The sequence below is a fragment of the Scyliorhinus torazame genome, chromosome 6, assembly GCF_047496885.1.
Source record: "Scyliorhinus torazame isolate Kashiwa2021f chromosome 6, sScyTor2.1, whole genome shotgun sequence".
Lineage (NCBI taxonomy): Eukaryota > Metazoa > Chordata > Chondrichthyes > Carcharhiniformes > Scyliorhinidae > Scyliorhinus > Scyliorhinus torazame.
This window is the reverse complement of record NC_092712.1, coordinates 251,639,263-251,661,209: the sequence shown is the minus strand read 5'-3', so window position 1 is coordinate 251,661,209 and position 21,947 is coordinate 251,639,263. Positions and strand designations below refer to the sequence as shown.

Here is a 21,947-nt window from a genome sequence, read left to right as displayed (position 1 = left end):
GTTTCGGTGCAACATCGTGGGCCGAAGGGCCTGTACTGCGCTGTATTGTTCTATGTTCTATGTTCTTATGTCTGTGGTGAGCAAAATATTGGAAAGGATTCTGAGAGATAGGATTTATGATTATTTAGAAAAACATTGTTTGATTAAAGATAGTCAGCATGGCTTTGTGAGGGGCAGGTCATGACTCACAAGCCTCATTGAATTCTTTGTGGATGTGACAAGACACATTGATGAAAGTCGGGCAGTGGATGTGGCTTGTCATGGGAATGTCACTTTAAGGAATGTTTGTCTGCTCAAGTGGCTGCAAAGATGTCAGAGTGTGGCTGGAGCTGAGCTCTGGCTCTGCTTTTTAGTTTCGCTTTGAGGAAAAGCTTGGGTGTGTCTGTGTTTTTTAGTTTTGTTTTAATGTTGGAGATGCAGCCAGCCAAAGAAGGTGTAATTTTGATCTCTCTGCCATCTAAAGACTATCTCTAGAACATTTGGTAAATTCAGAGTGATAACAGCTTTTAGTAGAGAATTTAAACCTGATGTGCTTCTGTAAAAATGATTTTTGTCTTATGGATGGCAAAAGAAAAGTTTAAGGATTACTTAGAGTGTTGTATTCTTTGGGGGTTGTATTTGAATTGATGGTTGCTAAGATGTTCACTGTAGGTTTTAAAAAGGTTAAAGGAGTTCATAGAATAAACATTGTTTTGCTTTAAAAAATACTTTTAGATTTCTGCTGCACCACACCTGTAGAGTGGGCCGTGTGCTCCCCATACCACAGTCTAGTAAAAAAGTCATGGGTCAGGTGATCTCCATGATATACTTTGGAGTGCTCTAAACCCTGGACCATAACAGGTGTATATGGATTTCAGCAAGGCATTTGATAAGGTTCTCCATGGTAGGCTCATTCAGAAAGTTAGGGGGCATGGGATACAGGGAAATGTGGCTGTCTGGGTACAGAATTGGCTGGCCGAAAGAAGACAGCGAGTATAGTGGATGGAAAGTATTCTGCCTGGAGGTCGGTGACCAGCGATGTCCCGCAAGGATCTGTTCTGGGACCTCTGCTCTTTGTGGTTTTTATAAATGACTTGGATGAGGAAGTGGAAGGGTGGGTTAGTAAGTTTGCCGATGACACGAAGGTTGGGGAAGTTGTCGATAGTGTTGAGGGTTGTTGCAGGTTACAACAGGACATTGACAGGTTGCAGAGCTGGGCTGAGAAGTGGCAGATGGAGTTCAACCTTGATAAATGTGAAGTGATTCATTTTGGAAGGTCGAATTTGAATGCTGAATACAGGGTTAAAGGCAGGATTCTTGGAAGTGTGGAGGAACAGAGGGATCTTGGGCTCCACGTACATAGATCCCTCAAAGTTGCCACCCAGGTTGATAGGGTAGTTAAGAAGGCGTATGGTGTGTTGGCTTTCATTAACGGGGGATTGAGTTCAAGAGCCGCGAGGTTTTGCTGCAGCTTTATAAAACCGTAGTTAGACCACTTGGAATATTGTGTCTAGTTCTGGTCGCCTCATTATAGGAAGGATGTGGATGCTTTGGAGAGGGTACAGAGGAGATTTGCCAGGATTCTGCCTGGACTGGAGGGCATGTCTTATGAAGAAAGGTCGAGGGAGCTAGGGCTTTTCTCACTGGAGCGAAGAAGGCAGAGAGGTGACTTGATAGAGATGTACAAGGTGATGAGAGTGGATAGCCAGAGACTTTTCCCCAGGGTGGAAATGGCTGTCACGAGGGAACATAATTTTAAGGTGATTGGAGGAAGGTATAGCGGAGATGTCAGAAGTAGGTTCTTTACACAGAGAGGGGTGGGTGTGTGGAATGCACTGCCAGCAGAGGTGGTGGAGTCAGAGTCATTAAGGATTTTAAGCGACAGCAGTAAATTGAAGGGGTGTAGGTTAGGTTGATCTTAGATTAGGATAAATGGTCGGCACAACATCGCAGGCTGAAAGGCCTGTACTGTGCTGTACTGTTCTATGTTCTATATTTACTTGTACACCAAGATCTCTCACTTCATCCACCCATCTTAGTATATTCCCATTTATCGTGTATGACCTACAACTATTTGACCTCCCTCAATGCATGGCCTGACACCTTGTTCTATATCATTTTGGAGATTATAGCTATCTTCTACACTGTCCACCACTTGGCAAATCTTTGTGTCATCTGCATAATTCCCAATCATGCTCCCCACGTTTACATTCAAATCATAGAATTTACAGTGCAGGAGGTGGTCATTCGGCCCATCGAGTCTGCAACGGCCCTTGGAATTAGCACCCCACTTAAACCCACACCCGTAACCCAGTAACCCTACCTAACCTTTTTGGACACTAAGGGCAATTTGACATGGCCAATCCACCTAACCTGCACGTCTTTGGACTGTGGGAGGAAACCGGAGCACCCGGAGGAAACCCACGCAGACACGGGGAACGTGCAGACTCCGCACAGACAGTGACCCAAGCCGGGTATCGAGCCTGGGACCCTGAAGCTGTGAAGCAACTATGCTAACCACTGTGCGACCGTGCTGCCCAAAGTTAATATATAACACAAACAGTAAATGTCTCAACACCGAGCGCTGCTGAACACTATTTGAAACAACTTTTCAGTTGACAGGGCAGCCATCAATCATAACACTTTGTTTCCTGTAACTAAGCTAGTTTTCTATCCAGCTTTCCACATTACCCTGCATCCATGTATCCTGGATTCTTCCAACATATCATACTAGACTTCTTATTATCTGGGTCTTTTTTTTTGTTTAGTGTTCAGTTCAAAGTTAGTAAATTCAAAGATAAAACATGATGGCTGATATATTACCTTTCGAGTCTTTGCATTGTCATGGCCAATGTCTTGTTGAGTTCTTCTATCACTTTACTAGTCGGTATTGCTGGATGGATAGGTAACCCACTGGATAAAGATGAAGATTGGGAGCCTCCATATTGTAGCTGGTGCGGATGAGCAGCAAGCTGAGAAGGCAGCAACTGATGCTGTGCAGAAGACTGCTGGGAGAGTTTCTGCACTACAGAATAGGACGTAGGCGGAGAGTCTGCAGTCTGTGACGGAATGCAAATCATCACTTTCTTTGGAGGTAGAGGGGGTGACAGCCTCACAGGTGGCATACAAGGCAGCTTCACAGGTTGGCTAGTATCTGATTAAACAAAAATAAAACATATTAAAGTACCACTCAGTAAACAATGGAACAGCTATTTACTAGTCCTTCCACTCCTCCCTACTGTTTTCACACTCTGAGGGATTTGAAAGACAAAACAATTGGGATTAATTCCGTTTGCGCAATGGTGACAACATTGAAACCTTAACCACATGCATTGAGACTGCAGACTCCTCACTGGAATTGTGGGATTAGAAAATCACACTTTGCAGTTTGTAAAGTGGCTATCCAGTAACACAGCGGTTTCACAGTTGTTTCACAGCGCGAAGGACCTGGGTTCGATTCCTGACTTGGATCACTATCACTGTGGAGTTTGCATGATCTTCCTGTGTCTGCGTGGGTTTCCTCCAGGTGCTCCGGTTTCCTGTGACAGGTCCCGAAAGATGTTTGGAATTATCCCTCAATGTGGTGACTCGGGTCGCAGGTTCGATTCCCGGCTTGGGTCACTGTCTGTGTGGAGTCTGCACATTCTCCCCGTGTGTGTGTGGGTTTCCTCCAGGTGCTCCGGTTTCCTCCCACAGTCCAAAGATGTGCAGGTTAGGTAGATTGGCCATGCTAAATTGCCCTTAGTGTCCAAAATTGCCCTTAGTGTTGGGTGGGGTTACTGGGTTATGGGGATGGGGTGGAGGTGTGGGCTTGGGTAGGGTGCTCTTTCAAAGAGCCGGTGCAGACACGATGGGCTGAATGGCCTCCTTCTGCACTGTAAATTCTATGATTCTATGATGATTCTCAGTAACCTCATTGCAGTGTTAATGTAAACCCATTGATCCTACTTGTGACACTAATAAAGATTATTATCTGCTCTTAGCACAGATCAGAGGGGTCAGCAAATTTAATTAATTATCTTCCAAATATTGTGGCCAGTCACAGAAATAATTGGGAAGTTAATCTCCCATTCTTTGATTTGTGTCAGCCATGGAGCAAATTTCCTTTGTTTCAGTGAGTTCAAACTGAGATTTTGCGGAAAGTATTTATGGGACGGGATTCTCCGAAATGGAGGCAGAGTGTTCGCGCCGTCGTGAACGCCGTTGAGATTCTCGACGGCGCGAAACGGCCTCTATCCCGACCGATTCAGGGCCCGATAATGGTCTAGGAGCGGCGCCACGTCATTTACACGCGCCAGGCCTTGGAGCCGCGTAAAGGCGGCGCCGCATACATGTCGCGGCTGGCGCCGCATAACTGGCATCACCCGCGCATGCGTGGTTGCCGTCCTCTCCGCCCCGCAAGAAGATGTCAGACGGATCTTGCGGGGCTGTGGAAGAAAGGAGGTCCTCCTTCAGAGAGGCCGGCCTGACGATCGGTGGGCACCGATCGCGGGCCAGGCCCCATTTGAGACACCCCCCCCAGGTGCAGGATCCTCCCCTCCCCCCCCCGTCCCCCCAGCGTTCCTGCGCTGTTCCGGCTGGCAGCGACCAGGTGTTGATGGCGCCGGGGGGAACCCGCCGTTTTGGGCTGGCCGCTCGGCACATCCGGGCCTGAGAATAGCAGGGGTGCCGGAGAATTGCCATTTTGGGTGTCTCGGGCGATTCTCCGGCCTGCGCCGCGCAGAACTCGACGGGGCCTTTCTCGCCGCTTGGGAGAATCGCGGGAGGGCGTCGGAGTGGCGTCGCAGGAAAATTTGGCGACCCAAGCGATTCTCCCAACCAGCGCGGGAGCGGGGAATCGCGCCCATGGTGTTTATACTCACAGATTAAACATATTCACGAAGCATCAATCCATTTCACAGCAAACGTTAATGCCTGGTATCAGCAGGGCTTCTGTATTGATAATTGGCAATGAAAACTAGCAGATACACCGACTGTTACAGTAAGACAAAAAGATGTCATTATGGTAGGCTGTGAGCTGACTTTGTAGCATGGTGACAAACCTGTGGCTACACCTACTCTAAACAATGCATTGATCCTACCTCGGTCAGGTGTCTTGCTACAGGAGGACTACATTTGCTGCTGACTGTGTTTTACTACACTATGGCAATGTTAATAGGGAATTGGTAAAAATATTCTTTGCAAAGTTTTCAAGTGGCATCCTTCTTTGGGATTAAAATGAAGTATAACACCGTGGGCGTCACGCCGTCAGGATTCTCCGTTTTGTCGGCTGGTCTATGGGGTTTCCCATTGTGGGGCAGCCCCACGCCTTCGGGAAAACCCCGAGCTGCCGGCAAAATGGAGAATCCCAACGGCGGAGAATTCCGACGGTGGAGAATTCAGCCCAACCTTTATACTTCTTTATCTAACCTTAAGAGTCCTTGATGTGGTATTCGGGCTGGATTCTCCGGTCTCCGACACCAAAATCGCATTTGGCGATTGGCTGGAGAATCCATGTCGGTGCCGCATTCGCGATTCTCCGCCCCCTCCAAACGACGTACTCGAGGAGTTTGCCGCACGCCGTCTGGAAGGCATGAGGATGTGACCCGAGGCCTCCCCCCCCCGACAAGTCGAGTTCCCGATGGTGTGAGTCTCATGCTATTTCTGTTTTGGGAACTCGGTGTGGCGGTTGCAGACTGAGTCCAGCGCTGTTACAGTCGGGGGAGAGCCGATCCGCGGGCAGGGACAGCTTTGGCAGGGGCTGGGGGCGGAGAGCCTGGCCATGGGGGGGGCACTATTTGGCGGGCCGGGTCCGCGTGCGGCTGGCGCCATGTTGCACGGTGCGGCGGCTGCAGGCTGCCGCGTTGTGCAATTGCGCGGCCACAGACATGGCAATACTCCAGCCGTATCGGCAGCTAAAGTCGGGTGCTCTACGCGGTGTGCCTGATAGCGCCCCACGGGGATCAGTGGCCTTTTTGCACCCTTTTTTAAGTTATAAAATGCCACTGTTCGCATGCTGGCGTCAGAACATAGTCTCCAAATCGGAGAATCCAGCCTTCAGTTCCCACCAGTTGGTATGTCAGTGACTGGGGGGTCACAATTTCAAGATGGTCAGCAAGAGAGCTAGGAGTGAGAGGAGGAGAAACTTCTTGCCTCAGAGAGTTGTTGGGGTTTGGAATACGCTGCCTGGAAGAGTGGTGGTGGAGGATTCCACACGAGGTTTCAAAGAGGGTTGGATATATATTTGAAAGTGATGAATTTAGAGGTCCACAGAGATAGGGATGGGAAATGGGACTAGCTAGATTGCTCATTTGGGGGCCGGTGCTGACACGATGGGCCGAATGGCCTCCTTCTGTGCTGTAAATAACAAACAAGATAACAAACAAAATTAAGGTTTAAAACACTGCAAGCCATGGGTAATGCAGGCATAAAAAGGTTATTTAAGTGAGACCAAGGGTTCAGCAGCAGAAATTTACTGTATTGAATAATGAAAAGCTTGCCTTTATTGTGTCAAATATGCTACTGCATTTCAAAGACAAAAATGGATTCTGAGCTACAGTCTAGGAGTAAGGGGTAATAATGAAGACAATCATCGATTTAGAACATATTTTTGAAGTTGATGTCTGAGATAATGAGGAGGGGTTCTGGGAGAAATTTTTAGAGTGCAGGGCTGAGTTGGGTGCATATTAAAATGAAGTTTAGGAAAGGAATTGTGAAAGACAGCAGAGTCACATAAACTGTTGATGCATGTTGGCACAAACTGCTGGAAGTGGCGCAGTAACTATAGGACGTAAGTGAGTGCTCCAATGGCACTGTGGGTAAGAGGGGTTTGCAATGGCAGTGTGGGTAAGAGAGTGTTCCAATGGCAGTGTGGGTTAGAGAGGGTCCAATGGTTGTGTGCGTAAGAGTGTTCCAATGGTGCTGTAGGTAAGAGAGTATTCCAATGGTATATCCAATGTAACATCTCAAAGTTTGCAGATGATACCAAATTAGGTGGGAGGGTGAATTGTGATGAGAATGCAGGGATCCTACAGCAAGATCCGGACAGGTTGGATGAGTGGGCAAATCAATGGCAGATTAAAACAGAAAGGCAGATTACTACCTGAATGGTTGTAAATTGGGAGAGGGGAGTGTGCAGCGTGACCTGGGTGTCTTTCTGGACCATTCGCTGAAGGTAAGCATGCAGATGCAGCTGGCGATAAAGAAGGCTAATGGGATATTGGCCTTCATTGCGAGAGGTTTCGAGTATGGAAGCAGGGATGTGTTGCTGCAATTGTTCAGGGCCTTGGTGAGGCCACACTTTGTGTATTGTGTGCAGTTTTGGTCTCCTTTCTGAGGAAGGATGTTTTTGCTCTCGAGGGAGTGCAGCGAAGGTTTACCAGACTGATTCCAGGGATGGCGGGACTGTCTGATGAGGCGAGATTGACTAAGTTGGGATTGTTCTCGCTGGAGTTCAGAAGAATGAGGGGGGAATCTCATAGAGACTTATAAAATTCTAACAGGACTGGACAGGGTGGATGCAGGGAAGACGTTACGAATGATGGGCGTGTCCAGAACCAGGGGTCACAGCCTGAGGATTAAGGGTAAACCATTTCGGACAGAGATAAGGAGACATTTCTTCACACAAAGAGTGGGGAGCCTGTGGAATTCATTACCACAGGAAGTAGTTGATGCTAAAACTTTGAATATATTCAAGAGGCAACTGGATATAGCACTTGGGGAGAATGGAATCAAAGGTTATGGGGAGAAAGCAGGATTAGGCTATTGAGTTGGATGATCAGCCATGATCGTGATGAATGGCGGAGCAGGCTCGAAGGGCCAAAAGGCCTCCCCCTGCTCCTATCTTCTATGTATGTATATGTATCTATGTATTGTGGGTAGAAAACTGTTCTAAAGGTAGTGTGCATATGAGAGTGATCCAATGGTTCTGCGGATAAGAGAGTGATCCAATGAATGAAAATTGCTTGACACAAGTAGGCTTCAATGAAGTTACTGTGAAAAGCCCCTAGTTGTCACATTCCGGCGCCTGTTCGGGGAGGCTGTTACGGAAATTGAACCGTGCTGCTGGCCTGCCTTGGTTTGCTTTCAAAGCCAGCAATTTAGCCCTGTGCTAAACAGCCACATAACAATGGTTATGTGGGTAAGGGAGTACTCCAGTCATATTGTGGGTAAGAGAGTGTTCAAATGGAAGAGTGGGTAATAGAGTGTTCCAATGGTGCTGTGGGTAAGAGAGTTTTGCAATAGCAGTGTGGGTGAGAGAGGGTACCAATGGTTATGTGGGTAAGAGAGTGTTTCAATCGTTGTTTGGGCAAGAGAGTGTTCCAATGGCAGTGTGGATAAGAGAGTGTTCCAATGGCAGTGTGGAAAAGAGAGTGTTCCAATGGCAGTGTGAGTAAGAGAGTGTTCCAATGGTAGTGTGGGTAAGAGAGTGTTCCAATGGCAGTGTGGGTAAGAGAGTGTTCCAATGGCAGTGTGGGTAAGAGAGTGTTCCAATGGCAGTGTGGGTAAGAGAGCGTTCCAATGGTAGTGTGAGTAAGAGAGTGTTCCAATGGCAGTGTGGGTAAGAGAGTGTTCCAATGGCAGTGTGGGTAAGAGAGTGTTCTAATGGTAGTGTGGGTGAAAGAGTGTTCCAATGGCAGAGTGGGTAAAAGAGTGTTCCAATGGTAGTGTGGGTAAGAGAGTGTTCCAATGGCAGTGTGGGTAAGAGAGTGTTCAAATGGCAGAGTGGGTAATAGAGTGTTCCAATGGTGCTGTAGGTAAGAGAGTTTTGCAATAGTGTGGGTAAGAGAGTGTTCCAACGGTTATGTGGGTAAGAGTGTGTTTCAATCGTTGTTTGGGCAAGAGAGTATTGCAACGGCAGTGTGGGTAAGAGAGTGTACCAATGGCAGTGTAGGTAAAAGAGTGTTCCAATGGTAATGTGGTAAGAGAGTGTACCAATGGTAGTGTGGGTAAGAGAGTGTTCCAATGGCAGTGTGGGTAAGAGAATGTTCCCATGGCAGTGTGGGTAAAAGGGTGTTCCAATTGTACGGTGTGTAAGAGAGTGTTCCAATTGCAGTGTGGGAAAGAGAGTGTTCCAATGGCAGTGTGGGTAAGATACTGTTCCATTGGCAGTGTGGGTAAGAGAGTATTCCAATGGCAGTGTGGGTAAGAGAGTGTTCTAATGGCAGTGCGGGTAAGAGAGTGTTCCAATGGTAATGTGGTAAGAGAGTGTACCAATGGTAGTGTGGGTAAGAGAGTGTTCCAATGGTAGTGTGGGTAAGAGAGTGTTCCAATGGCAGTGTGGGTAAGTGTGTGTTCCAATGCCAGTGTGGGTAAGAGAGTGTTCCAATGGCAGTGTGAGTAAGAAAGTGTTCCAATGGTAGTGTGGGTAAGAGAGTGTTCCAATGGCAGTGTGGGTAAGAGCGTGTTCCAATGGCAGTGTGGGTAAGAGAGTGTTCCAATGGTAGTGTGGGTAAGAGAATGTTCAATGGCAGTGTGGGTAAGAGAGAGTTCCAATGGCAGTGTGGATAAGAGAGTGTTCCAATGGTAGTGTGAGTAAGAGAGTGTTCCAATGGCAGTATGGGTAAGGGAGTGTTCCAATGGCAGTGGGAAAAAGAGAGTGTTCCAATGGCATTGTGGAAAAGAGTGTGTTCCAATGGTTATGTGGGTAAGGGAGTACTCCAGTGATATTGTGGGTAAGAGAGTGTTCAAATGGTGCTGTGGGTAAGAGAGTTTTGCAATAGTGTGGGTAAGAGAGGGTTCCAATGGTTATGTGGGTAAGAGAGTGTTTCATCGTTGTTTGGGCAAGAGAGTATTACAATGGCAGTGTGGGTAAGAGAGTGTACCAATGGCAGTGTGGGTAAGAGAGTGTTCCAATGGCAGTGTCGGTAAGAGAGTGTTCCAATGGCAGTGGGAAAAAGAGAGTGTTCCAATCGAAATGTGGTAAGAGAGTGTACCAATGGTAGTGTGGGTAAGAGAGTGTTCCAATGGCAGTGTGGGTAAGAGAGTGTTCCAATGGCAGTGTGGGAAAAAGAGTGTTCCAATTGGAGGGTGGGTAAGAGAGCGTTCCAATGGCAGTGTGGGTAAGAGAGTGTTCCAATGGCAGTGTGGGTATTGGAGTGCTCCAATGGTAGTGTGGGTAAGAGAGTGTTCCAATTACAGTGTGGGAAAGAGAGTGTTCCAATGGCAGTGTGGGTAAGAGTGTTCCAATGGTAGTGTGGGTAAGAGAGTGTTCCAAAGGCAGTGTCGGTAAGAGAGTGTTCCAATGGTAGTGTGGTAAGAGAGTGTTCCAATGGCAGTGTGGGTAAGAGAGTGTTTCAATCGTTGTTTGGCAAGAGAGTATTCAATTGCAGTGTGGTAAGAGAGTGTTCCACTGGCAGTATGGAAAAGAGAGTGTCCCAATGGCAGTGTGAGTAAGAGAGTGTTCCAATGATAGTGTGGGTAAGAGAGTGTTCAAATGGCAGAGTGGGTAATAGAGTGTTCCAATGGTGCTGTGGGTAAGAGAGTTTTCCAATAGTGTGGGTAAGAGAGTGTTCCAATGGCAGTGTAGGTAAAAGAGAGTGTTCCAATTGTAGGGTGGTAAAGGGAGTGTTCCAATGGCAGTGTGGGTCAGAGAGTGTTCCAATGGCAGTGTGGGTAATGGAGTGCTCCAATGGTAGTGTGGGTAAGAGAGTGTTCCAATGGCAGTGTGGGAAAGAGAGTGTTCCAATGGCAGTGTGGGTAAGAGAGTGTTCCAATGGTAGTGCGGTAAGAGAGTGTTCCAATGGCAGTGTGGGTGAAAGAGTGTTCCAATGGCAGTGTGGGTAAAAGAGTGTTCCAATGGTAGTGTGAGTAAGAGAGTGTTCCAATGGCAGTGTGGGTAAGAGAGTGTTCCAATGGTAGTGTGGGCAAGGGTGTGTTCCAATGGCAGTGTGGGTAAGAGAGTGTTCTAATGGCAGTGTGGGCAAGAGATGTTCCAATGCCAGTGTGGGTAAGTGAGTGTTCCAATGGCAGTGTGAGTAAGAGGGTGTTCCAATGGTAGTGTGGGTAACAGAGGGTTCCAATGGCAGTGTGGGTAAGAGGGTGTTCCAATGGCAGTGTGGGTAAGAGAGTGTTCCAATGGCAGTGTGGAATAGAGAGTGTTCCAATGGCAATGTGAGTAAGAGAGGGTACCAATTGTTATGTGGGTAAGAGAGTGTTTCAATCGTTGTTTGGGCAAGAGAGTATTTCAACGGCAGTGTGGATAAGAGAGTGTTCCAATGGCAGTATGGAAAAGAGAGTGTCCCAATGGCAGTGGGAGTAAGAGTGTTCCAATGGTAGTGTGGGTTAGAGAGTGTTCCAATGGCAGTGTGGGTAAGAGAGTGTTCCAATGGCAGTGTGGTTAAGAGAGTGTTCCAATGGCAGTGTGGGAAAGAGAGTGTTCCAATGGCAGAGTGGGTAAGAGAGTGTTCCAATGTTAGTGTCGGTAAGAGAGCGTTCCAATGGTAGTGTGGGTAAGAGTGTGTTCCAATGGCAGTATGGAAAAGAGAGTGCCCCAATGGCAGTGTGAGTAAGAGAGTGTTCCAATGGTAGTGTGGGTAAGAGAGTGTTCCAATGGTAGTGTGGTAAGAGAGTGTTCCAATGGCAGTGTGGGCAAAAGTGTGTTCCAATGGCAGTGTGCGTAAGAGAGTGTTCCAATGGCAGTGTGGGTAAAAGAGTGTTCCAATGGTTATGTGGGTAAGAGAGTGTTTCAATCGTTGTTTGGGCAAGAGTGTTCCAATGGCAGTGTGGGTAAGAGAGTGTTCCAATGGCAGTGTGGAAAAGAGAGTGTTCCAATGGCAGTGTGAGTAAGAGAGTGTTCCAATGGTAGTGTGGGTAAGAGAGTGTTCCAATGGCAGTGTGGGTAAGAGAGTGTTCCAATGGCAGTGCGACCAATGGAGTGCCCCAATGATAGTGTGGGTAAGAGAGTGTTCCAATGGCAGTATGGAAAGGAGAGTGTCCCAATGGCAGTGTGAGTAAGAGAGTGTTCCAATGGTAGTGTGCGTAAGAGGGTGTACCAATGGTAGTGTGGGTAAGAGAGTGTTCCAATGGCAGTGTGGGTAAGAGAATGTTCCAATGGCAGTGTGGGTAAAAGAGTGTTCCAATTGTACGGTGTGTAAGAGAGTGTTCCAATGGCAGTGTGGGTAATGGAGTGTTCCAATGGCAGTGTGGGTAAGTGAGTGTTCCAATGGTAGTGTGGTAAGAGAGTGTTCCAATGGCAGTGTGTGTAAGTGTGTGTTCCAATGCCAGTGTGGGTAAGAGTGTGTTCCAATGGCAGTGTGAGTAAGAGAGTGTTCCAATGGTAGTGTGGGTAAGAGAGTGTTCCAATGGCAGTGTGGGTAAGAGAGTGTTCCAATGGCAGTGTGGGTAAGAGAGTGTTCCAATGGTAGTGTGGGTAAGAGAATGTTCCAATGGCAGTGTGGATAAGAGAGTGTTCCAATGGCAGTGGGAAAAAGAGAGTGTTCCAATGGCATTGTGGAAAAGAGTGTGTTCCAATGGTGCTGTGGGTAAGAGAGTTTTGCAATAGTGTGGGTAAGAGAGGGTTCCAATGGTTATGTGGGTAAGAGAGTTTTTCATCGTTGTTTGGGCAAGAGAGTATGACAATGGCAGTGTGGGTAAGAGAGTGTACCAATGGCAGTGTGGGTAAGAGAGCGTTCCAATGGCAGTGTGGGTAAGAGAGTGTTCCAATGGAAATGTGGTAAGAGAGTGTTCAAATGGAAATGTGGTAAGAGAGTGTACCAATGGCAGTGTGGTTAAGAGAGTGTTCCAATGGCAGTGTGGGTAAGAGAGTGTTCCAATGGCAGTGTGGGTAAAAGAGTGTTCCAATTGTAGGGTGGGTAAGAGAGCGTTCCAATGGCAGTGTGGGTAAGAGAGTGTTCCAATGGCAGTGTGGGTATTGGAGTGCTCCAATGGTAGTGTGGGTAAGAGAGTGTTCCAATTGCAGTGTGGGAAAGAGAGTGTTCCAATGGCAGTGTGGGTAAGAGAGTGTTCCAATGGCAGTGTGGGTAAGAGAGTGTTCCAATGGTGCTGTGGGTAAGAGAGTTTTGCAATAGTGTGGGTAAGAGAGGGTTCCAATGGTTATGTGGGTAAGAGAGTTTTTCATCGTTGTTTGGGCAAGAGAGTATTACAATGGCAGTGTGGGTAAGAGAGTGTACCAATGGCAGTGTGGGCAAGAGAGTGTTCCAATGGCAGTGTGGGTAAGAGAGTGTTCCAATGGAAATGTGGTAAGAGAGTGTTCAAATGGAAATGTGGTAAGAGAGTGTACCAATGGCAGTGTGGTTAAGAGAGTGTTCCAATGGCAGTGTGGGTAAGAGAGTGTTCCAATGGCAGTGTGGGTAAAAGAGTGTTCCAATTGTAGGGTGGGTAAGAGAGCGTTCCAATGGCAGTGTGGGTAAGAGAGTGTTCCAATGGCAGTGTGGGTATTGGAGTGCTCCAATGGTAGTGTGGGTAAGAGAGTGTTCCAATTGCAGTGTGGGAAAGAGAGTGTTCCAATGGCAGTGTGGGTAAGAGAGTGTTCCAATGGCAGTGTGGATAAGAGAGTGTTCCAATGGCAGTGTGGAAAAGAGAGTGTTCCAATGGCAGTGTGAGTAAGAGAGTGTTCCAATGGTAGTGTGGGTAAGAGAGTGTTCCAATGGCAGTGTGGGTAAGAGAGTGTTCCAATGGCAGTGTGGGTAAGAGAGTGTTCCAATGGTAGTGTGGTAAGAGAGTGTTCCAATGGCAGAGTGGGTAAAAGAGTGTTCCAATGGTAGTGTGGGTAAGAGAGTGTTCCAATGGCAGTGTGGGTAAGAGAGTGTTCAAATGGCAGAGTGGGTAATAGAGTGTTCCAATGGTGCTGTGGGTAAGAGAGTTTTGCAATAGTGTGGGTAAGAGAGTGTTCCAACGGTTATGTGGGTAAGAGAGTGTTTCAATCGTTGTTTGGGCATGAGAGTATTGCAACGGCAGTGTGGGTAAGAGAGTGTACCAATGGCAGTGTAGGTAAAAGAGTGTTCCAATGGTAATGTGGTAAGAGAGTGTACCAATGGTAGTGTGGGTAAGAGAGTGTTCCAATGGCAGTGTGGGTAAGAGAATGTTCCAATGGCAGTGTGGGTAAAAGGGTGTTCCAATTGTACGGTGTGTAAGAGAGTGTTCCAATTGCAGTGTGGGAAAGAGAGTGTTCCAATGGCAGTGTGGGTAAGATACTGTTCCATTGGCAGTGTGGGTAAGAGAGTATTCCAATGGCAGTGTGGATAAGAGAGTGTTCTAATGGCAGTGCGGGTAAGAGAGTGTTCCAATGGTAATGTGGGTAAGAGAGTGTTCCAATGGCGGTGTGGGTAAGTGTGTGTTCCAATGCCAGTGTGGGTAAGAGAGTGTTCCAATGGCAGTGTGAGTAAGAGAGTGTTCCAATGGTAGTGTGGGTAAGAGAGTGTTCCAATGGCAGTGTGGGTAAGAGAGTGTTCCAATGGCAGTGTGGGTAAGACAGTGTTCCAATGGTAGTATGGGTAAGAGAATGTTCAATGGCAGTGTGGGTAAGAGAGTGTTCCAATGGCAGTGTGGGTAAGAGAGTGTTCCAATGGTAGTGTGAGTAAGAGAGTGTTCCAATGGCAGTATGGGTAAGGGAGTGTTCCAATGGCAGTGGGAAAAAGAGAGTGTTCCAATGGCATTGTGGAAAAGAGTGTGTTCCAATGGTTATGTGGGTAAGGGAGTACTCCAGTGATATTGTGGGTAAGAGAGTGTTCAAATGGCAGAGTGGGTAATAGAGTGTTCCAATGGTGCTGTGGGTAAGAGAGTTTTGCAATAGTGTGGGTAAGAGAGGGTTCCAATGGTTATGTGGGTAAGAGAGTGTTTCATCGTTGTTTGGGCAAGAGAGTATTACAATGGCAGTCTGGGTAAGAGAGTGTACCAATGGCAGTGTGGGTAAGAGAGTGTTCCAATGGCAGTGTCGGTAAGAGAGTGTTCCAATGGAAATGTGGTAAGAGAGTGTTCCAATCGAAATGTGGTAAGAGAGTGTACCAATGGTAGTGTGGGTAAGAGAGTGTTCCAATGGCAGTGTGGGTAAGAGAGTGTTCCAATGGCAGTGTGGGTAAAAGAGTGTTCCAATTGTAGGGTGGGTAAGAGAGCGTTCCAATGGCAGTGTGGGTAAGAGAGTGTTCCAATGGCAGTGTGGGTATTGGAGTGCTCCAATGGTAGTGTGGGTAAGAGAGTGTTCCAATTACAGTGTGGGAAAGAGAGTGTTCCAATGGCAGTGTGGGTAAGAGTGTTCCAATGGTAGTGTGGGTAAGAGAGTGTTCCAAAGGCAGTGTCGGTAAGAGAGTGTTCCAATGGTAGTGTGGTAAGAGAGTGTTCCAATGGCAGTGTGGGTAAGAGAGTGTTCCAATTGTAGTGTGGGTAAGAGAGTGTTCCAATGGCAGGGTGGAAAAGAGACTGTTCCAATGGCAGTGTGAGTAAGAGAAGGTACCAATGGTTATGTGGGTAAGAGAGTGTTTCAATTGTTGTTTGGCAAGAGAGTATTCAATTGCAGTGTGGTAAGAGAGTGTTCCACTGGCAGTATGGAAAAGAGAGTGTCCCAATGGCAGTGTGAGTAAGAGAGTGTTCCAATGGTAGTGTGGGTAAGAGAGTGTTCAAATGGCAGAGTGGGTAATAGAGTGTTCCAATGGTGCTGTGGGTAAGAGAGTTTTGCAATAGTGTGGGTAAGAGAGTGTTCCAATGGCAGTGTAGGTAAGAGAGTGTTCCAATGGTAGTGCGGTAAGAGAGTGTTCCAATGGCAGTGTGGGTGAAAGAGTGTTCCAATGGCAGTGTGGGTAAGAGAGTGTTCCAATGGTAGTGTGGGCAAGGGAGTGTTCCAATGGCAGTGTGGGTAAGTGAGTGTTCTAATGGCAGTGTGGGCAAGAGATGTTCCAATGCCAGTGTGGGTAAGTGAGTGTTCCAATGGCAGTGTGAGTAAGAGGGTGCTCCAATGGTAGTGTGGGTAACAGAGGGTTCCAATGGCAGTGTGGGTAAGAGGGTGTTCCAATGGCAGTGTGGGTAAGAGAGTGTACCAATGGCAGTGTGGAAAAGAGAGTGTTCCAATGGCAATGTGAGTAAGAGAGGGTACCAATTGTTATGTGGGTAAGAGAGTGTTTCAATCGTTGTTTGGGCAAGAGAGTATTCCAAAGGCAGTGTGGATAAGAGAGTGTTCCAATTGCAGTATGGAAAAGAGAGTGTCCCAATGGCAGTGGGAGTAAGAGTGTTCCAATGGTAGTGTAGGTAAGAGAGTGTTCCAATGGCAGTGTGGGTAAGAGAGTGTTCCAATGGCAGTGTGGTTAAGTGAGTGTTCCAATGGCAGTGTGGGAAAGAGAGTGTTCCAATGGCAGTGTGGGTAAGAGAGTGTTCCAATGGTAGTGTCGGTAAGAGAGTGTTCCAATGGTAGTGTGGGTAAGAGTGTGTTCCAATGGCAGTATGGAAAAGAGAGTGCCCCAATGGCAGTGTGAGTAAGAGAGTGTTCCAATGGTAGTGTGGGTAAGAGAGTGATCCAATGGTAGTGTGGTAAGAGAGTGTTCCAATGGCAGTGTGGGCAAAAGTGTGTTCCAATGGCAGTGTGCGTAAGAGAGTGTTCCAATGGCAGTGTGGGTAAAAGAGTGTTCCAATGGTTATGTGGGTAAAAGAGTGTTTCAATCGTTGTTTGGGCAAGAGTGTTCCAATGGTAGTGTGGGTAAGAGAGTGTTCCAATGGCAGTGTGGAAAAGAGAGTGTTCCAATGGCAGTGTGAGTAAGAGAGTGTTCCAATGGTAGTGTGGGTAAGAGAGTGTTCCAATGGCAGTGTGGGTAAGAGAGTGTTCCAATGGCAGTGCGGGTAATGGAGTGCTCCAATGGTAGTGTGGGTAAGAGAGTGTTCCAATGGCAGTGTGGGAAAGAGAGTGTTCCAATGGCAGTGTGGGTAAGAGAGTGTTCCAATGGTAGTGCGGTAAGAGAGTGTTCCAATGGCAGTGTGGGTGAAAGAGTGTTCCAATAGCAGTGTGGGTAAAAGAGTATTCCAATGGTAGTGTGAGTAAGAGAGTGTTCCAATGGCAGTGTGGGTAAGAGAGTGTTCCAATGGTAGTGTGGGCAAGGGAGTGTTCCAATGGCAGTGTGGGTAAGAGAGTGTTCTAATGGCAGTGTGGGCAAGAGATGTTCCAATGCCAGTGTGGGTAAGTGAGTGTTCCAATGGCAGTGTGAGTAAGAGGGTGTTCCAATGGTAGTGTGGGTAACAGAGGGTTCCAATGGCAGTGTGGGTAAGAGGGTGTTCCAATGGCAGTGTGGGTAAGAGAGTGTTCCAATGGCAGTGTGGAAAAGAGAGTGTTCCAATGGCAATGTGAGTAAGAGAGGGTACCAATTGTTATGTGGGTAAGAGAGTGTTTCAATCGTTGTTTGGGCAAGAGAGTATTCCAAAGGCAGTGTGGATAAGAGAGTGTTCCAAGGGCAGTATGGAAAAGAGAGTGTCCCAATGGCAGTGGGAGTAAGAGTGTTCCAATGGTAGTGTGGGTAAGAGAGTGTTCCAATGGCAGTGTGGGTAAGAGAGTGTTCCAATGGCAGTGTGGTTAAGTGAGTGTTCCAATGGCAGTGTGGGAAAGAGAGTGTTCCAATGGCAGTGTGGGTAAGAGAGTGTTCCAATGGTTGTGTCGGTAAGAGAGTGTTCCAATGGTAGTGTGGGTAAGAGTGTGTTCCAATGGCAGTATGGAAAAGAGAGTGCCCCAATGGCAGTGTGAGTAAGAGAGTGTTCCAATGGTAGTGTGGGTAAGAGAGTGTTCCAATGGTAGTGTGGTAAGAGAGTGTTCCAATGGCAGTGTGGGCAAAAGTGTGTTCCAATGGCAGTGTGCGTAAGAGAGTGTTCCAATGGCAGTGTGGGTAAAAGAGTGTTCCAATGGTTATGTGGGTAAGAGGGTGTTTCAATCGTTGTTTGGGCAAGAGTGTTCCAATGGTAGTGTGGGTAAGAGAGTGTTCCAATGGCAGTGTGGAAAAGAGAGTGTTCCAATGGCAGTGTGAGTAAGAGAGTGTTCCAATGGTAGTGTGGGTAAGAGAGTGTTCCAATGGCAGTGTGGGTAAGAGAGTGTTCCAATGGCAGTGCGGGTAATGGAGTGCTCCAATGATAGTGTGGGTAAGAGAGTGTTCCAATGGCAGTATGGAAAAGAGAGTGTCCCAATGGCAGTGTGAGTAAGAGAGTGTTCCAATGGTAGTGTGCGTAAGAGGGTGTACCAATGGTAGTGTGGGTAAGAGAGTGTTCCAATGGCAGTGTGGGTAAGAGAATGTTCCAATGGCAGTGTGGGTAAAAGAGTGTTCCAATTGTACGGTGTGTAAGAGAGTGTTCCAATGGCAGTGTGGGTAATGGAGTGTTCCAATGGCAGTGTGGGTAAGTGAGTGTTCCAATGGTAGTGTGGTAAGAGAGTGTTCCAATGGCAGTGTGTGTAAGTGTGTGTTCCAATGCCAGTGTGGGTAAGAGTGTGTTCCAATGGCAGTTTGAGTAAGAGAGTGTTCCAATGGTAGTGTGGGTAAGAGAGTGTTCCAATGGCAGTGTGGGTAAGAGAGTGTTCCAATGGCAGTGTGGGTAAGAGAGTGTTCCAATGGTAGTGTGGGTAAGAGAATGTTCCAATGGCAGTGTGGGTAAGAGAGTGTTCCAATGGCAGTGTGGGTAAGAGAGTGTTCCAATGGCAGTGTGAGTAAGAGAGTGTTCCAATGGCAGTATGGGTAAGGGAGTGTTCCAATGACAGTGGGAAAAAGAGAGTGTTCCAATGGCATTGTGGAAAAGAGTGTGTTCCAATGGTTATGTGGGTAACGGAGTACTCCAGTGATATTGTGGGTAAGAGAGTGTTCAAATGGCAGAGTGGGTAATAGAGTGTTCCAATGGTGCTGTGGGTAAGAGAGTTTTGCAATAGTGTGGGTAAGATAGGGTTCCAATGGTTATGTGGGTAAGAGAGTTTTTCATTGTTGTTTGGGCAAGAGAGTATTGCAATGGCAGTGTGGGTAAGAGAGTGTACCAATGGCAGTGTGGGTAAGAGAGCGTTCCAATGGCAGTGTGGGTAAGAGAGTGTTCCAATGGAAATGTGGTAAGAGAGTGTTCAAATGGAAATGTGGTAAGAGAGTGTACCAATGGCAGTGTGGTTAAGAGAGTGTTCCAATGGCAGTGTGGGTAAGAGAGTGTTCCAATGGCAGTGTGGGTAAAAGAGTGTTCCAATTGTAGGGTGGGTAAGAGAGCGTTCCAATGGCAGTGTGGGTAAGAGAGTGTTCCAATGGCAGTGTGGGTATTGGAGTGCTCCAATGGTAGTGTGGGTAAGAGAGTGTTCCAATTGCAGTGTGGGAAAGAGAGTGTTCCAATGGCAGTGTGGGTAAGAGAGTGTTCCAATGGCAGTGTGGGTAAGAGAGTGTTCCAATGGTGCTGTGGGTAAGAGAGTTTTGCAATAGTGTGGGTAAGAGAGGGTTCCAATGGTTATGTGGGTAAGAGAGTTTTTCATCGTTGTTTGGGCAAGAGAGTATTACAATGGCAGTGTGGGTAAGAGAGTGTACCAATGGCAGTGTGGGTAAGAGAGTGTTCCAATGGCAGTGTGGGTAAGAGAGTGTTCCAATGGAAATGTGGTAAGAGAGTGTTCAAATGGAAATGTGGTAAGAGAGTGTACCAATGGCAGTGTGGTTAAGAGAGTGTTCCAATGGCAGTGTGGGTAAGAGAGTGTTCCAATGGCAGTGTGGGTAAAAGAGTGTTCCAATTGTAGGGTGGGTAAGAGAGCGTTCCAATGGCAGTATGGGTAAGAGAGTGTTCCAATGGCAGTGTGGGTATTGGAGTGCTCCAATGGTAGTGTGGGTAAGAGAGTGTTATAATTGCAGTGTGGGAAAGAGAGTGTTCCAATGGCAGTGTGGGTAAGAGAGTGTTCCAATGGCAGTGTGGGTAAGAGAGTGTTCCAGTGGCAGTGTGAGTAATAGAGTGTTCCAATGGCAGTGTGGGTATTGGAGTGCTCCAATGCTAGTGTGGGTAAGAGAGTGTTCCAATGGCAGTGTGGTAAGAGAGTGTTCCAATGGTAGTGTGGGCAAGGGAGTGTTCCAATGGCAGTGTGGGTAAGAGAGTGTTCTAATGGCAGTGTGGGCAAGAGATGTTCCAATGCCAGTGTGGGTAAGTGAGTGTTCCAATGGCAGTGTGAGTAAGAGGGTGTTCCAATGGTAGTGTGGGTAACAGAGGGTTCCAATGGCAGTGTGGGTAAGAGGGTGTTCCAATGGCAGTGTGGGTAAGAGAGTGTTCCAATGGCAGTGTGGAAAAGAGAGTGTTCCAATGGCAATGTGAGTAAGAGAGGGTACCAATTGTTATGTGGGTAAGAGAGTGTTTCAATCGTTGTTTGGGCAAGAGAGTATTCCAAAGGCAGTGTGGATAAGAGAGTGTTCCAATGGCAGTATGGAACAGAGAGTGTCCTAATGGCAGTGGGAGTAAGAGTGTTCCAATGGTAGTGTGGGTAAGAGAGTGTTCCAATGGCAGTGTGGGTAAGAGAGTGTTCCAATGGCAGTGTGGTTAAGAGAGTGTTCCAATAGCAGTGTGGGAAAGAGAGTGTTCCAATGGCAGTGTGAGTAAGAGAGTGGTCCAATGGTAGTGTGGGTAAGAGTGTGTTCCAATGGCAGTATGGAAAAGAGAGTGCCCCAATGGCAGTGTGAGTAAGAGAGTGTTCCAATGGTAGTGTGGGTAAGAGAGTGTTCCAATGGTAGTGTGGTAAGAGAGTGTTCCAATGGCAGTGTGGGCAAAAGTGTGTTCCAATGGCAGTGCGCGTAAGAGAGTGTTCCAATGGCAGTGTGGGTAAAAGAGTGTTCCAAAGGTTATGTGGGTAAGAGAGTGTTTCAATCGTTGTTTGGGCAAGAGTGTTCCAATGGCAGTGTGGGTAAGAGAGTGTTCCAATGGCAGTGTGGAAAAGAGAGTGTTCCAATGGCAGTGTGAGTAAGAGAGTGTTCCAATGGTAGTGTGGGTAAGAGAGTGTTCCAATGGCAGTGTGGGTAAGAGAGTGTTCCAATAGTAGTGTGGGTAAGAGAATGTTCGAATGGCAGTGTGGGTAAGAGAGTGTTCCAATGGCAGTGTGGGTAAGAGAGTGTTCCAATGGCAGTGTGAGTAAGAGAGTGTTCCAATAGCAGTATGGGTAAGGGATTGTTCCAATGGCAGTGGGAAAAAGAGAGTGTTCCAATGGCATTGTGGAAAAGAGTGTGTTCCAATGGTTATGTGGGTAACGGAGTACTCCAGTGATATTGTGGGGAAGAGATTGTTCAAATGGCAGAGTGGGTAATAGAGTGTTCCAATGGTGCTGTGGGTAAGAGAGTTTTTCATCGTTGTTTGGGCAAGAGAGTATTACAATGGCAGTGTGGGTAAGAGAGTGTACCAATGGCAGTGTGGGTAAGAGAGTGTTCCAATGGCAGTGTGGGTAAGAGAGTGTTCCAATGGAAATGTGGTAAGAGAGTGTTCAAATGGAAATGTGGTAAGAGAGTGTACCAATGGCAGTGTGGTTAAGAGAGTGTTCCAATGGCAGTGTGGGTAAGAGAGTGTTCCAATGGCAGTGTGGGTAAAAGAGTGTTCCAATTGTAGGGTGGGTAAGAGAGCGTTCCAATGGCAGTGTGGGTAAGAGAGTGTTCCAATGGCAGTGTGGGTATTGGAGTGCTCCAATGGTAGTGTGGGTAAGAGAGTGTTCCAATTGCAGTGTGGGAAAGAGAGTGTTCCAATGGCAGTGTGGGTAAGAGAGTGTTCCAATGGCAGTGTGGGTAAGAGAGTGTTCCAATGGCAGTGTGAGTAATAGAGTGTTCCAATGGCAGTGTGGGTAAGAGAGTGTTTCAATGGTAGTGTTGGGAAGAGAGTGTTCTAATGGTAGTGTGGGTAAGAGAGTGTTCCAATGGTAGTGTGGGTAAGAGAGTGTTCCAATGGTAGTGTGGGTAAGAGAGTGTTCCAATGGCAGTCTGAGTAAGAGAGTGTTCCAATGGCAGTGTGGGTAAGAGAGTGCTCCAATGGTAGTGTGGGTAAGAGGGTGTTCCAATGACAATGTGGGTAAGAGAGTGTTCCAAAGGCAGTGTGGG

General features: G+C 47.3%; 1 protein-coding gene across 1 annotated transcript in view; it reads right to left on the bottom strand.

Moving 5' to 3' along the window:
* Window positions 1-21,947, bottom strand: part of LOC140425373 (phosphatase and actin regulator 1-like) — a 628,812-nt gene that overhangs the window by 217,415 nt on the left and 389,450 nt on the right. Inside the window, exon 3 of the mRNA XM_072509571.1 lies at window positions 2,803-3,133. Coding sequence (XP_072365672.1) covers window positions 2,803-3,133 — 331 coding nt within the window. The remainder of the gene's footprint in view (window positions 1-2,802; window positions 3,134-21,947) is intronic.